The sequence below is a fragment of the Pristis pectinata genome, chromosome 29, assembly GCF_009764475.1.
Source record: "Pristis pectinata isolate sPriPec2 chromosome 29, sPriPec2.1.pri, whole genome shotgun sequence".
Lineage (NCBI taxonomy): Eukaryota > Metazoa > Chordata > Chondrichthyes > Rhinopristiformes > Pristidae > Pristis > Pristis pectinata.
Window position 1 is genome coordinate 19,788,270 of NC_067433.1, and position 16,886 is coordinate 19,805,155.

General features: G+C 40.3%; 1 protein-coding gene across 1 annotated transcript in view; it reads left to right on the forward strand.

Moving 5' to 3' along the window:
* Positions 1-16,886, forward strand: part of aebp1b (AE binding protein 1b) — a 54,098-nt gene that overhangs the window by 26,495 nt on the left and 10,717 nt on the right. Inside the window, exons 9-15 of the mRNA XM_052040757.1 lie at positions 7,955-8,106; positions 10,205-10,289; positions 11,215-11,359; positions 12,129-12,208; positions 13,106-13,229; positions 13,720-13,916; positions 14,483-14,656. Coding sequence (XP_051896717.1) covers positions 7,955-8,106; positions 10,205-10,289; positions 11,215-11,359; positions 12,129-12,208; positions 13,106-13,229; positions 13,720-13,916; positions 14,483-14,656 — 957 coding nt within the window. The remainder of the gene's footprint in view (positions 1-7,954; positions 8,107-10,204; positions 10,290-11,214; positions 11,360-12,128; positions 12,209-13,105; positions 13,230-13,719; positions 13,917-14,482; positions 14,657-16,886) is intronic.

A 16,886-nucleotide genomic window follows, 5' to 3' on the forward strand; every position in this document is an offset into this window, starting at 1 on the left:
CAGAGACGGGTCAGTCAAGGAACAGTGGCAAATATTCAAACAGCTGGTGTATAATGCTCAGCAAGAGTTTATCCCAGTCAAAAAGTGGGATTCCACGAGAAAGGCACAATCAGTGGTTAATAAAGGAGGTAAAGACTGGGGTATACAGAGTGGCCAGGGTTAGTGGCAGACCAGAGGACTGGGAAGTTTTAAGGATCCAGCAGCAGACGACTTAAAAGCTCATAAGAAAGGAGAAAATTAATTGAGGGAAAACTTGCATGTGGCATAAAAACAGATAGTAAAGGTTTCTGTGCACAGTCAAATAGGAAGAGGGCGGCTAAGGTAAAGGTGGGGCCGCCAGAGAACAAGGCTGGTGAGTTAATAAATGTTGAATATATGTTAAATCTTTAATAAATTAAAGATATGTTAGATACATTTTTTGCATCAGTCTTCACCATGTAAGATATTGCTAATATTCTAAGATATCAGGTGGTCTAATTTCAAATAACATGGTAAAAATTACAAAAATCCCAATTACAAGGGATAAAGTATTGGAGAAACTCAGGGGGCTAAAGGCAGCTAAGTTGCCACGACCCGATGGACTGCACACTAGGGGTTTAACGGAAGTGGCTGCAGAGATTGTGGACCCATTGGTTAAAATTTTTGGTATCAAAATACTTCTCTTCAGTATTCACCAAGGAGAGGGGTCTTGATGACGCTGAGGACAGTGTTGGTAAGGTTAATGTTCTAGAGCATGTTGATATCAAGAGAGAGGATGTATTGGAGCTGTTAGAAAATATTAGGACAGATAAGTCCCCGGGGCCTGACAGAATATTCCCCAGGCTGCTTCACGAGGCAAGGGAGGAGATCGCTGAACCGTTGGCTAGGATCTTTGAGTCCTCGTTGTCCACGGGAATGGTTCTGGAGGATTGGAGGGTGGCAAATGTTGTCCCCTTATTCAAAAAATGTAGTAGGGATAGTCCAGGGAATTACAGACCAGTGAGCCTTACGTCTGTGCTGGGCAAGCTGTTAGAAAGGATTTTAAGAGATAGGATCTATGAGCATTTAGAGAATCATGGACTAATTAGGGACAGCCAGCATGGCTTTGTGAAGGGAAGATCTTGCCTCACAAGCCTGATAGGGTTCTTTGAGGAGGTGACCAGGAAGATTGATGAGGGTAGTGCAGTAGATGTGGTCTGCATGGATTTTAGTAAGGCGTTTGATAAGGTTCCACATGGTAGGCTTCTTCAGAAGGTCAGAGGCCAAGGATCCAGGGAGGCTCGGCCATGTGGATTCAGAATTGGCTTGCCTGTAGAAAGCAGAGGGTTGTGGTGGAGGGACTGCATTCGGATTGGAGGGCAGTGACTAGTGGTGTCCCACAGGGATCGGTTCTGGGACCTCTATTTTTTGTGATATTTATTAATGACTTAGATGAGGGGGTGGAAGGGTGGGTTAGCGAGTTTGCAGATGACACAAAGATCGGTGGTGTTGTGGATAGTGTGGAGGGCTGTCGAAGCTTACAGAGGGATATTGATAGGATGCAGAGCTGGGCTGACAAGTGGCAGATGGAGTTCAATCCGGAGAAGTGTGAGGTGGTACACTTTGGAAGGACAAACTCCAAGGTGGAGTACAAGGTTAATGGCAGGATTCTGGGTCATGTGGAGGAGCAGAGGGATCTGGGGGTTCATATCCACAGATCACTGAAAGTTGCCTCACGGGTGGATAGGGTAGTTAAGAAAGTTTATGGGATGTTAGCTTTCATAAATCATGGGATTGAGTTTAAGAGCCACGAAGTAGTGATGCAGCTTTACAAAACTCTGGTTAGACCACACTTAGAGTGTTGTGTCCAGTTCTGGTCACCTCATTATAGGAAGGATGTGGAGGCGTTGGAGAGCGTGCAAAGGAGATTTACCAGTATACTGCCTGGATTAGAGAGTATGGATTATGAGGAGAGACTAAGGGAGCTAGGGCTTTACTTATTGGAGAGAAGGAGGATAATAGACGTATACAAAATATTAAGAGGAATAGATAGGGTGGACAGCCAGCGCCTCTTTCCTAGGGCACCAATGCTCAATACAAGAGGGCATGGCATGGGAAGTTCAAGGGAGATGTCAGAGGGAGGTTTTTCACCCAGAGAGTGGTTGGTGCATGGAATGCGCTGCCTGGGGTGGTGGTGGAGGCTGATACGTTGGTTAAGTTCAAGAGATTGTTAGATAAGCATATGGAGGAAGTTAAGATAAAGGTATATGTGGGAGGAAGGGGTTAGATAGTCTTAGGAGTGGTTTGAAGGTCGGCACAACATGGTGGGCCGAAGAGCCTGTATTGTGCTGTACTGTTCTATGGTTCTATGGTAACTCACTAAACTCCAGGAGGACACCAGAAGATGGATAAACCCACTGTGACTCCCTTCTTCAAGAAAGGAGAAAGGCAGAAGGCAGGGAACTACAGGCCAGTTAGTTTAACAGCTTATTATTGGCAAGAGGCAAGAGTTAATAATCAAAAAGGAAACAGCTGATCAATTACAAAAGCTGAATATATTTAAATCTAGTCAACATGGTTCTATAAAAGGTAAATCACGTTTGACAAATTTGCTTGAATTCTTTGAGGATGTAACAGGGAGAGTTGACAGCGGGGACGCTGTAGATAGAGCGTATTTATATTTCCAAAAGGCATTTGGCAAAGTGCCATGTAAGAGGTTGGTGCATCAATTGTCAGAGGAAGTGTGTTTGAATGGACTGAAAATCGGCTGTCCCATAGTGTTGGAATAAATGGGCCCCTTTCAGACTGGAAGGTGATAACTGGTGGAGTAACCCAGGGATCATCTGCAGTTGTTCACTATCTACATTAATGACCTGGAGGAAGGAACTGTAAGGCTTCTAAATTTGCCAGTCATAGGGAAGTAGGTGGAAGGGCGTGTTGTGATAAGGATAATGTGATTCTGCAATGGGATGTGGAAAAGACTGGCAAATGGAGTTGAATGTGGGGAAGTGTGAGGTCGTGCACTTCGGTAACAGGAATCAAAAGGCAGGTTACTATCTGAATGGAGAGAGACTGCAGGCAAGTGAAGTACAGAGGGACCTCAGTGTTCTAGTGCATGAATCACTAAACATCAGCAGGCAGGTTCAACAAATAGTTAAGAAGGCAAATTGCATTTTGGCCTTCATTGCAAAAGGGGTTGGAGTGTAAGAATAGGGAGGTTTTGTTGCAATTGTGCAGGGTGTTGGTGAGACCTCACCTGGAGTACTGTGCACAGTTCTGGTTCCTTTAACTGAAAAAAGATACAGTAACGTTGGAGGCTGTACAAAGGAGATTCACCAGGCTAATTACAGGGATAAGGGCGCTGTTGTACCAACAGAGACTAAAGACTTTCAGGGTGACCCTATTCAAATATACAAGATCCTAAGAGGGCTTGACAGGGTTAATGTTGGACGCTTGGGATGGGGGAGTCTCAAACAAGGGAATGTAGCTACAGAATAAGATATTGGTCATTTAAAACTGCTGTGTGAAAAATTTCTTCTCACGGAAGGTGGTGAATCTCTGGAGTCCTCTGCCCTGGCGATGGCGGAGGACGGATCATTAAAAGTGTTTAAAGAGATGGATAAATATTTGATAGATCAAGGAATAGAGAGAGGGGTGTGGAGAAATGACACAGAAGAGGAGTTGAGGCCAGCATAGATCAGCCACGATTATGTTGAATGGTGGGGCACGTTTGTAGGGCCTCATAGCCTACTCCTGCTCCTATTTTTTTGTGTTCTTGTGCTTTAATGCTCTTGGGTTTTCTTTGCCTCAGCCCAGGGACGGTTTCAGCAGTGGAGACTGGGAATGGTAAACTCTAGATAGAAAATTGTTTTACAAAGAAAGGCTAGAATGTTATTTTTTGCCTTTTAAGCACAGATGTCATCATTTTGTCACATTGCCCATCTGCTGACTTATTCTAGAAAGCAGTATCTTTGGCTCCCTGGGACAATTTTAATTCAAAACACATTTTGACTTTTCCAGAAATTAGCTGATGCCAACAAAGTAGAGTAAATAATTTCTGCTTGATATCTCAGGGACAGTGAATGAAAGTGACTTTCAGCAGAGAGTCCAATATTGGTCTAATATAGTTATATCAAGTTTTACTGTGGCAAGCTCAATATCATCAAGGTGTTACATGTCAGTGTGAAAAGGCAAAGTCCAAATCCTGATAGGCTTGCTTGTAATGTAATCCACCAGGGTACAGAGCCAACACAGTGAGCATTAATGAGTGAAAATAGATGAGATAAGAAAGATGTTTATTTATTAGTCACATGTACATCAAAACACACAGTGAAATGCATCTTATTGCGTTACTGAGAATGTGCTGGGGGCAGCCCGCAAGTGTCGCCACTCTTCCGGCGCCAACATAGCACGCCCACAGCTCCTAACCCGTATGTCTTTGGAATGTGGGAGGAACCTGGAGCACCCGGAGGAAACCCACGCAGACACGGGGAGAACGTACAGACTCCTCACAGACAGCGGCGGGAATTGAACCCAGGTTGCTGGCGCTGCAATAGTGTTACACTAACCGCTATGCTACCGTGCCATGGTAGGAATATTGGGGGGAAAATATTCCTCCATGGGTGCATGTAGTGGAGGAACAGACTAAAATATAAACTTAGTTTTATTATTACATACAGTCATACTTCCTTAGTATTGAGGAAACAGACTATAACATAACACAAATTTTCTGATCCATCACAACATCAGGGCTGGGAAATCTCCTGGCTTCATTTTAAAGCTACATGACAAAAACAGTTTATTACTCCATGCAAATATCCTCAAGATATCCCATGATGAGATCAAAGCTTAAGAAAAATGAGCTCCATGTTTTCCCATTATTTTATAACCAACTGAGAAGTGACATTACAAAGTACATTTACAATCTATTTTGTAAATTGATGGACTCCCCTATCATTTCGTGTCAAATGCAGTATTGGGTGTCTGCACAAGTAGCTAAGAAAAAGCTAAATAGCTAAAAAAAGAAATTAAATCCAGAGATGTATGTATAATGTATCAATGTCATTTTACAGGAATAATAAAACTCCCCCTCAGTTTAGGCAGAAATTCTGGATTTAATCTGATGATTACTTTTTTTTAACAAACTAATATTCATCTATCAACAGTGTGAAACTTGATAACTATTTGAAACAAAGCAGCATAAATACTGTAATAATTTTAAAATTAAGAAATTTATTTTGGTTCAAACACATACAATATCCTTCAGCTTTTTAAATCCCAGCCACAGTTTGGTTGTTCAACAAGTTTGATTCCCCATAGATATTTCGAGACAACTGAACTGCCTTTCAACAGTTTTGATGAACGAGAACATAAACTCTCTATCTCCCAGCACAGATGCTGCCTAATCTGCTAAGTATTTCCAGTGATTTCTGTTTTTTATTATACTTCAAATGCTTTTCTCTATGACTTCTTATTGCAGCATATGTTACAGAATATTGTAATATTCTGTAATATGTCCTCCCTCATACATCCAGATCCTCAGTTTAACACTCTCTGAAATATCCTACTCCCGCAGCCCAGATCTGATGTATACATGAACCCTCATATATCATTCTCTGATGTACTCAGTATGATTCAATGCAACACAGTTCTATAACCATGACCATATGAGTCTCAGTCAGATAAAAAAAATGACATTCTTGTGCTTGGTTTAGTACCGCTATGATATCCTCCCGAGAACAACTCTGAAGTTTTTATGTTGCTAACTATGGATTAGTTGGTTGTGTATTGATATGACAAAGGCAACCTGACATTTGGCAGAAAGAAAAGCTATTTAGGGAGTAATCTTCATAGTCCTGGAGAAAACATTTATTTCTGAAAGAACTTGTCTCACAGAAATCCAACAAACTTTTATTTTGGAGCTTTTTTATTTTAACTTTCCTAGACACTGTGATTAGTTCCATCAAACTGTTTGAACTCCAAGGCCCACATCAGTTGGGAATTAATGGTTTAGCATCTAAAAATCCATCTATGAATATTTTGCTTTACAATTTTCACATTCTACAGTCAAAGCAACAGAAGGAACATCCTTAAACTGAAATAACAAAGATAAACTTAGGACCAGGTCTGTAGGTTGGAGAACTGTTCCGAAGGATCAAACTGAAGTATTACCTTGGCCCCTGAACTACTGGAAACTGTCAGCTGTAGATCACTGCAGGTACTTTGGTGACTAATGTTACATGGTACTGTTGGGCTTTTCAGTCCTACCGATCATTGCTGCCATTTGCCATTCATGAGGGTAAGCTAACCTATCACTTCCCCAAATCTTCCCCAAAAGGATGCTGCCTGGTTTAGAGAGTATGCATTAAGAGGAGAGACTAAGGGAGCTAAGGCTTTACTGTTTGGAGAGAAGGAGGATGAGAGGAGACATGATAGAGGTGTACAAAATATTAAGAGGAATAGATAGAGTGGACAGTGAGCATTTTCCCAGGGCACCAATGCTCAATACAAGAGGGCATGGCTTTAAAGTAATGGTTGGGAAGTTCAAGGGAGATATCAGAGGAAGGTTTTTTATCCAGGGAGTGGTTGGGGCATGGAATGCGCTGCCTGGGGCGGTGGTGGAGGCAGGTACATTGGTCAAATTCAAGAGATTACTAGATAAGCATATGGAGGAATTTAAAATAGAGGGATATGTGGGAGGAAGGGGTTAGATAGCCTTAGGCGAGGTTTACAGCTCGGCACAACATTGTGGGCCGAAGGGCCTGTATTGTGCTGTATTGTTCTATGTTCTATGTAATCCCAACAATCCTTTTCTTTTGTCCTCCTATTCAAATATTAATCCCCCTGAACTTCCTTAAAAACACGTTAAATCACGTGCATGGTCCTTTATCCACAACCCCCAACTACTGGCAATAGTCTGCTTTTGTCACTCACCAATTAAACCTATGTATCCTATAACTCCATAATCTATGCCATTATAAGGATAAAAATCTTTCCTTATTTCAAGGACATAGAGAAAGCTTTCACCCAACTCACTATCACCGAGTCATAGAGTTGTACAGCAAGGAAAAAGGCCTCTCGGCCCATACGTGTCCATGCCAACCAAAAGCTGATCCCACTTCCCAGCACTTGGCCCATATCCCTCTAAACTCTTGTCATCCATATACCTGTCCACATACTTCTTAAATGTATCTCATGTACCTGCCTCACCCACTCCCTCTGGCAGCTGGTTCCACGTATCTACCACCCGCTGTGGAAAAAAAGTTGCCCCTCAGGTTCTTATTAGACATTTCACCTCTAACCTGAAAACTATGTCCCCTGGTTTTTGATTCCCCAACTCTGGGGAAAAAAACCTTATTGATGCTCCTCATGATTTTATTTACCACTGTGAGATCAACCCTCCGTCTCCTACACTCAAATCATTTACACTATCTGTGACTTTACCCCATATGGGGTATACGTATTTGATGAGTGCTTGAGAAAGTGCTAATTGCTGAAAATAATTTCTCCCTATTTGTCTTCCCAGTGCTGTCACCTGCCCTAGGTTTAAAAAGGCAAATAATCTTAAAGGAGTATTTCTTTTTCTTGTGGTATAGCACATCAGAAAATCTCACAACTATGAAGCGTGGTAAGAAATCCTGTTTCCATAGCAGATGGTCTGCGTGCTGGTTATGCTCACTGGGATTAGCACTGGACTGGTAATGCTCTGCAGAGAGGGCAATGATTATCTCAGCATGATAGGGAGAGCTCATTCCATAGCTTGAGGTCACTAGTTACCAATCAGATGCAAGAAAGCTGATTTATATCCCAGCTCTAATCCATGCAACGTCAACAGAGATTATAATACCAACAAGGAGCCAAACCTAGGACCTTCTATTGTGCTTTTATAAAATACAACTAATCTTATTAATTCTGAATGGCCAATCAAAGGGTAAAAAAGGAAAATCAGTCTTAAAGGAATAGTGCTGTAATTGAATTTCCTTCTACCATTTCCCAGGCAGGTACTGAAAATGAGGAGGAGGAGGAGGACTATTACGATGGGGCCTGGTGTGCTCAAGTGGACGACCAATCACAATGGATTGAAGTTGATGCCCGAAAACTGGTTGAATTCAGTGGAGTTATCACCCAGGGCCGGGATTCACTGCTCCAGTACGTTGATAAGTGGCTCTGTTTGTTAATGACTTGGTTTGTTGTCTCACTGCTTTTCAGCTCTAATGAATGTTACATTTATGGTTAGGTGAAACAAAATGTTACTGAGTCTTAACATGTAGTTTATACAGGGAATTGTCTTCTAAACTACACAAGAGTAGACAAGAAAATTGCCATTGAAGAGACATACTGAAAGTCATGAAGTAGGTTGTTAATTGGAGAAGTTAAAATAGATTCCATGACTTTAGTCAGTGCTTAGGACAATACACTGTAGCTTTAAAGGTATATGTGATGACTTTTCTTTGAAACAGGATAAACATAAGAACATTTCCAAGGAGAAGGAATAATCAAGAAGGAAGAGAATACGTGGTTTGGAATTATATAGTCTTGAGGATATGTTATTCTCAAGAAAATTTATCTTGAGAATAATATGTGATACCATGGGGAGGAAAAGGCATTGCTTCCCCATCACCTTTAAAGTTCTGACCTAATCTATCATTACAGGCATAGGAATTCTGCTGGTTACTTTCTTGACTATGATATTTATGTGTGTTTCAGCAGTTTGGAATTTTTTTACTCATATTTGGACATCTTCCAGTTATGAACAAATTGCCATCATATGACTTTCACTCAGTTCTGCTCATAACCATCCAGGTTTCTGTTACATGATACAGTGGTTAATCATTCCTCAGTTCCTTCCTCGATCAGTGCCTTCAGCACTGTCCTCACCATTAGTAGATTGCTAACTCATATCAAGTCACCTTTACATCATCCAATTCTATCCCACTTTTACATTTAATTTTAAGTTAATTGGTTCCCTTTCTGTTTTATGGTCTTGAAGCTCACAATCTCTAAATCCCTTGCAGTAGCCATTTCACAGCTAATTCTTGTCAATTATCTTTAAAAGAAAAAAAACATTCTGTTGTTTTAACACATTTGTAGTTTTTCATACCGTTCATGTCTAATCGTCAGCTATTACATCTCTTCTGTCATGTCTACCACTAAGAAAGACTAGAGCAGTATTACAAACTTATTATTAATACATCTGAATTGGTTTCCAAGTCATGCAGAATCCTCGTATGTACATATTTGTGTATATTTTTATTGCCACTTGGTCAATGTTCCTAATTAACACGGTTGTGGGAGCCTCATTAACATAACTACAGCAGTAATTCACAGACAAAGCCCGTCACTGCCATTTTAAAGGAATGAAATAAACATGTTATTGATAGCATCGTCCATATTCTAAGAACAAAATTAATATTTATATTCATTTTTGCATAATAAAAACAGAAAATGCTGGAAACATTCAGATTGGGCAGCATCTGTTTTCAACTGAGATTTCCAGCACCTTCAGTTTTTTGATTTTCATTCCTTTTCATCTGACGACATTTATCCCTAACCCTCCTAATCATGTGAACTCACAACATTTTTTATTCCTTTGGTAATAATGCCAGTTTTTACTCCTGACCCTTCTTTTACATTCAGTTATTCTTGTATAAGAAAGTCCAAGGCTCCGTACTTACAGAGCTATTGACATGTTTATTACACTCTTGTGACAAGAGAAAGTGGTGTTGTTCAACTGGCAGTTCGTCATTCTCCACCACATTCCATCATTTTTGTTCCTCATCCCAGTTGCTACTTTCTGCTTTGCCAATACAACTTTCCCTGCTGTTCCCAAGCGGTAAATATATACCATCCTACATGGTTTCCCCTTTTCTGTACCGCCAAATGCAAATCTCATCAGAATGTTTCCTCAGCTCCATTCACGAGGATCTCATATCCATATCTGCTGCAATCTTCTTACAAGTGCCAGAATTTTAAGACCCAGGCCTGAGCTAACCTAATCACAACTTCCTGATTAACTCATCTTCTTTTAAACCTTGAATAGTTCTGTGCTTTTGGCATTTATATCCCGATTTCTTAGTTTTTAAAAAATGTTTAATCCTTAGTCATCATTTGAGTATTCTTCAAAAATGCCTAACAGTCAAATTATAAGCAAGCCATGTTAGTGCCAACATCTGCTGGTGAAAGTCTGATAGCGTCCACTGTTTATACAAAGGTCTTGAAACTAACAACCAGTTCTCTTCATTGATAGCAATGATTGGGTGAACACATACTACGTGCAGTTCAGCAATGACAGCCGTACATGGATGACGTACACAGATGGATATTACGATTGGGTATGTCTCTTACATGATGATAGATATAATTGAACTATGTATCACACACTCATTGATGTGAGTGGGTACATCATCACACACTAATGGATGTGCTGGACATTTAGCATATGCATGATTAGGTATGTGTTAAGCATATCAAATAGACATCAAGCACATGAATCACACTAATGGGTCTACCTAGATCAGAGTTGAGCATAGTGTATGGGTACCATGCACCTAGATATACTACTGGCTATACATCAGACAAATTAACAGTTATATATGTATTTAGAAGTGGAAAGATGTTATGGGCAGTGTTTCACACAAACATCAGATGTAATTGGCCATTTGCCACATAAAGCAACTGATTTAATTGGTTATATATCACAAAACTTGACAGATCCATGATATATGTAGTTGGTTCATGGTTGTTTAATACTTTCAGATAATTATCCTATCTACGTAACACAACCTCCCTTCAGACTCGTGTGGTTTTATGGGTTCAAAAGGTAAATAAGTTTACCAGGCTCTCTAAAGGCTCTGCCTCATGTAGAACAAGGCCATAAAGACATCAATCCCTAAAATGGGTTGAGTAACTAACCTCACCCAAGAAGAACAAAGGATGAACAAGACTCCCACAGCTGACCAGCCCAACAAATAAAAAATAGGCCTCTCTATTGGTCCCATTGTGGAAAAATCTTATCCTAGATCTTAGAGTTTCTGAATGGAATATGACATCCCGAGGTGTATCTCTGAGCCCGTGTGCACTTGTGTCCAAGGTCTAGTAGACCTTCAGCTGATCATTATTAAAATCACAACTGGAAAGTTGAATACACGAGCAATTAATTATTCAGGTTTTTCAATACAAAAAGAAAATCGATATAGATAATGATAGCAGTGACTAGACAGAGAAGGCAATTAACAGATATCCTCCCCATTCCTACAGCTTTTTTTTGGAAATGTGGACACAGATACACCAGTTCTGAGTGAATTCCCAGAAACTGTTGTTGCTCGTTTCATCCGAATAAATCCACAGAGCTGGAATGGAAGCCTATGCATGAGAATGGAGGTGCTCGCCTGTCCAGTGTCAGGTAAGAATTTTCTCACTTGCAAGAAAAGAAAATCAGTCCCTCTGCAACATAATGTGTGCAGTGTAATAATTACAGAAAAGTGACAGCGTATATCTCTGTGCAATAAAATATATTCTAATAGAATCTAAGTATTCAGAAAATATCACTTGGTATCATTGTTGTTTTTAGAACATAGAACAGTACAGCACAGTTTTTTCTTTTGAAAGACATACAAATCCATTGAATAATGCCTGCCTCAGTACCTATTTGCAGTAAAGTGTTCCATGGTCTGAAAAAACTGTAATGATTTTCTTCTAACTTCCTCCTTTTCTGTGTAATAATAATCAATCTCTACCTGTAGATTAGTGATCCACTAACCAGTAAAATAATCATTCACTACTTGGCCTCTCAGAACCTTCCCTAATTTTGTAAACATTACCTAATCACAATATGCTTATTATGACATGGAAGACCATTCAGCCCACTGAGTCCAAGCCAGCTTCCAGCAGATCAATCCCATCAGTCCATGCCCCCCCTTATTTCCCTGTAACCCTGCAACTTGCTCCTTCTCACGTGCCCATTTTTGTCATTTACCTGCAATAAAAGGTCATTTACAGCAGAATCCACCAGAACATCTTTGGGACATGGGAGGGAACCAGAACATCCGGGGAAATCCACGTGGTCACGGGAGGATGTCAGGCTCAAACCTGGGATGCTGGAGCAGGGAAACACTAACTTCTGGAACACTGTGTCACCCACTAACCTTAAAATTGTCAAATCCATCTCACAGCCCACAATCAGTATGAGTCAAATGAAGTGACAGGAGAGGGACTTGACTTCAGGCATCACAACTACAAGGACATGCGTCAGGTAAGGCTAAACTTATTCTGGATATTATATGTTGGTCGTGTGCTGTGAATCTCCTGCTCATAGAGAGCAAGAGACCATTTGCAATGGTGGTCAGTCACCTACATAAGAATTTCTGAGGCATTACTTCTGACAATCTTTCGTCACACACTGTCACCTGTCCCTCTTCCAATCACCTCTTGCATTCCTCCTCACATTTCAGCCCATCCCTTTGGTGCCGTCAGCCAACATCAATGTTACTCCCTCAACTGGTGTGCCTAACCATGTAATCCTTCCAAGTCAGGTTGTTTTAGACAATAATTGGGCTGTGTTGTAGAAAATGATTGTTGTTTCCACAGCTCAAGCCAAAAAAGCAAGAAAAATGTCCATATATGGAAATTAAGGTAGCATATAAATGAATGGATTGAAGTGGCAAATTGCCCATGGTATACACGGTATACATGGGGCGACACGGTAGCGTAGCGGTTAGTGTGACGCTATTACAGCGCCAGCGATCGGGGTTCAATTCCCGTCGCTGTCTGTAAGGAGTTTGTACGTTCTCCTGTGTCTGCGTGGGTTTCCTCCGGGTGCTCCGGTTTCCTCCCACATTCTAAAAGACGTACGGGTAGGTTAATTTGGGGGTTTAAAATGGGCAGTGAGGACTCTTTGGGCTGGAAGGGCCTGTTACCACGCTGTAAATAAAATTTAAAATTTAATGTAAATTTATAACATAGGGCAAGTCCGTCTAACACAGCATTTTGTGCATTGATAGTAATAGCTTCGACAGAAGGAATGGATAAAGTAACACTTTATTCATTCAATTTCTATAACATTCATATTGACCTATACCTTTTTGTGCATGTAATCATTTCATTTTAATAAGAGAAATATTTAATATGTTTTCTTTTAATGATCTGCTAGCTGATGAAGGTTGTGAACGAGCAGTGCCCAAACATTACCCGGATTTATAACATCGGAAAAAGTTCCCAAGGATTGAAGATCTATGCCATGGAATTGTCAGATAATCCAGGAGAGCATGAACCTGGTAATGGTCCCTCAAATAAAAATTAAATTGATAATTATTGCTTGTTCATGTTGCAGTAATCATTTATGGATGATTACTACTGGTATCTACACCAACACATGGTTAGCTTCCAATTATACCTGGGTTCTAAATGATCACTCTTCTGAGAAAGTGAAACCTGTGAACAATATATGAGAGCCAGATTAGACTTGTCATTACTATCATAGTCACCCTCCAACAATTGGATGGATTGATTCACATAGGTGTAGCCATTTGAGATCTGTTGTTGCTCTTGGAACTAATGCTCGGGATATGTTATCATCATGCACAGAGGGGCCAGAAGGAAACTTTAATTCCCTCACACAGCCAGCTTGATTAAGTGAGCCTTGTGAGGAAGGCAACGATTCTTTTGGTCACAGTTGTTATCAGGCCTCTGAAACTAGTCACCATTTTAACACTGTACTACTGTCCTAGTACTTGCATCTAACTGTGAACATTTGTTGTTTTGCAGGGGAGCCGGAATTTCATTACACTGCTGGAATGCATGGGAACGAGGTCCTAGGGCGGGAGTTACTACTGCTTCTAATGCAATTCCTGTGTAAGGAATACATCTACGGAAACCCCCGGATCACACGATTAATCGATAGCACAAGGATACACCTTGTACCCTCTCTCAATCCAGATGGTTACGAACTGGCTTATGAAATAGTGAGCACCCAATTGGAAATATAGTCCAAGAGTCTTTACTTTGGCCAAGAGGCCCAATGATGAGCAGGGAAATATACTATTGATTGATTAAGTATGCACTGTTCAACATTAGATTTGTTTCCGTGGCAGTAAACATTAACCTTGTTGTGCGTGACATCAATGTAAGTCAGTAACGTTAGTTATCGTGCATGAAGGTATCAGCACTGTGCTTTGACACATTAGTTGTGTACTAAGGGAACGGTGCGTAAAGATGAGGTTGGTGAAATGGAACTTTTTTTTCTCTCTTTGTATCTAGTAACATTATCACAAGTTTAAATCTGGCATTGTGTTGAATAGAATCGTTGTAGAATTCCCCATCTTCACACTTTGGCCTGAGAAGCAGACAGTATGTTATTTTCATTTCTTTTTAAGTAAGGTTATAAAGTTAATGTCAATTTGTTGCACTCTTGAATAAGGCAGGATCATCAGTGAATAAAACTGTGAGTAAAAAAGATTTGATTCTGGTGCAAGACCAACTGTCAAGGAAAAAAGCTGGAGAGAGCTAAGTTGCTTTAATTCCCCCTCAGGGATCAGAACTAAGCAGTTGGGCACTGGGATACTGGACAGAAGAAGGATTTGACCTCAGTGACAACTTTCCAGAACTGACGTCCATATGGGCTGCGAAGGACAAAAGAGGACCTCAAAGAGTTGCCAATCACCACCTTCCTATACCAGAGGAATACCAATCAGAAGAAGAGGCGGTGAGCAAGCAGCTATTACACACAGAAAGTTTGTTATGAATGGGGCTGTTCTTCAGAATCCTTAATTCAACTAATGACTTGGATAAAGAGAAAAATATTTGCAAAATATCTGGGAATACCAGATGACAGTTTAACGTTGATAGCCCTTTATTAGTACCAGAAAAGCATTTTCACTTCTGTTCTATAGCATCAACATAACAACGTCCATCTCAAACAAATAGAATGTAGCACAAGTTCAATGAAAAGTAAGGGGGCAGACTAGGGTAGGAGGGAATCCATTTATAAGTGTCATTTCTTAACTATACCATCACAACCAATTGAAGGAAAGAGTATGTGAAAGTAATAGATTGAAGGGTCTGTGTCCACGTGAATTGAAAAAAGATGAACAGTGTCTAGACCACAACTACCTCAGGGGTATCTTTCGTTTAGGGAAAGAAAAATCAAGTTCTTATTCAATATCCAATATTCGTTATTCACCCAACATCACCAAAAGACAAGTAGTCATTCATTTCTTTTGCTGCTTTTAGGATCTTGCTGTGCACAGCACAATTGTTACTGCATTTCCCTGTGATTCAACATCTATGAAAGTCCTTCCATAAATTCAAGCTTGCTTCCTCCTCCTCCTCCTCCTCTCTTATTTCTTGTTTGGCCAGGGGAAGCTCTCCCATTGACTCTGTATTCAGTGGTATTATGTTTACTGGGCTTTTGTGAAGAAACTTATAGTCGTTAGACTTCTACTTCAGCATAGCACCTTTATTCATGATCAGAGACCCACATGTGAGGCTCATCTCCTCACCCAGAGACAAGAATCCCTGCTTGCCTTGAGGAATTCAAACAAGGAAGTACAAGCTAGAAAGAAGGTTCCCAGTAGACTGGTTCCTGGGACGGGAAATGTGACAGGAGGGGTTCAACCTATGAGGGCAAGATTAAACAGACTGGACCAGATTTGCGGGAATTTTTAAGAATAAGAAGTGATTACATTGAATCTTGCAAAATTCTTACAGGACTTCTCATGGTAAATGCAGGGATGATATTTTCCCTACCAGGACTGTCTGGAACCGGGAGCTAGATTCTCAAACTATAAAGGACTGACAATCAACATTGAGATGAGAAGAAATTTCTTCAACTAAAGGATAGTGTACCTTTGGAGTTATCTCCACCACAAGGGTGCAGAAGCTCAGTCACTGAGCACATTGAAGACAGATTGACAATTTTCAAAACTAAGGAACATGGAGTTAGAGCAGGAATATGGCTTCTGGGTAAAAGATTACTTGTGGTCTTATTGAATGACAGAGCAGGCTTGGGCATTAAAAAGAAACCAAGGCATTGATAAGGAAAGGGGAAGTAGAACATGGGAGTAGTGAAATGAGTTTTAAAAAAAGACAGTAAAATCTTATATAGATATGTAAAAAGGAAAAGATTAGCTGAAGTTAACATTGTTCCTTATAGATTGAGACAGAATAAATTATGATGGGGAATAATGGTAGAAATATTAAATAAATATTTTGTGTCCATCTTCACAGAGAACACAAACAAAACCTCCAGGAAATGGTAGAGAATAAGCCTAATGTGAATAAAGAGATGAAAGAAATCAGCATTAGTAAAAAATCTTGTACTGGAGAAATTAGAGACCAAAATTGATAAATCCAGGTCCTGAGGGTCTGCACCCCAAGGGTTTGAAGGAGGTGGTTGTAGAGACAGCTAAAACACCAGTTGTCATCTTCTAACATTTTAGATTCTAGAACATTTCCCACAGATAAGAAGATAGCAAATTTAATCCCATTATTTAAGAAAGGGGGGAGAAAGAAAAAAGGGAACCACAGACAAGTTAGCTTGAAATCCTTAGTAGAGAAAACGCTGGAGTTCATTATTAAGGAAGTGATTGCAGGGCACATAAAATAGTAATAGGACTGGCCAGAATTGGCAAATTCTGACCAGTCTTATTACTATTTTATGTGCCCTGCCAATATTTGGCAAATTTGTTAGGTTTTTTTTTTGAGATTGTATATGGTAGAATAGATAAAGGTGAACCAGTTGATTTGGACTTTCAATAGGCATGCCACATTTCCAATGTGCCACACAAGACTTTGTTAAATAAAATTAAAGCACTGATCTTATAGATCATAGAACAGTACAGCACAATACAGGCCCTTCGACCCACAATGTTGTGCCGACCTTTAAACCACGGCTAAGACTATCTAACCCCTTCCTCCCACATATCCCTCTATTT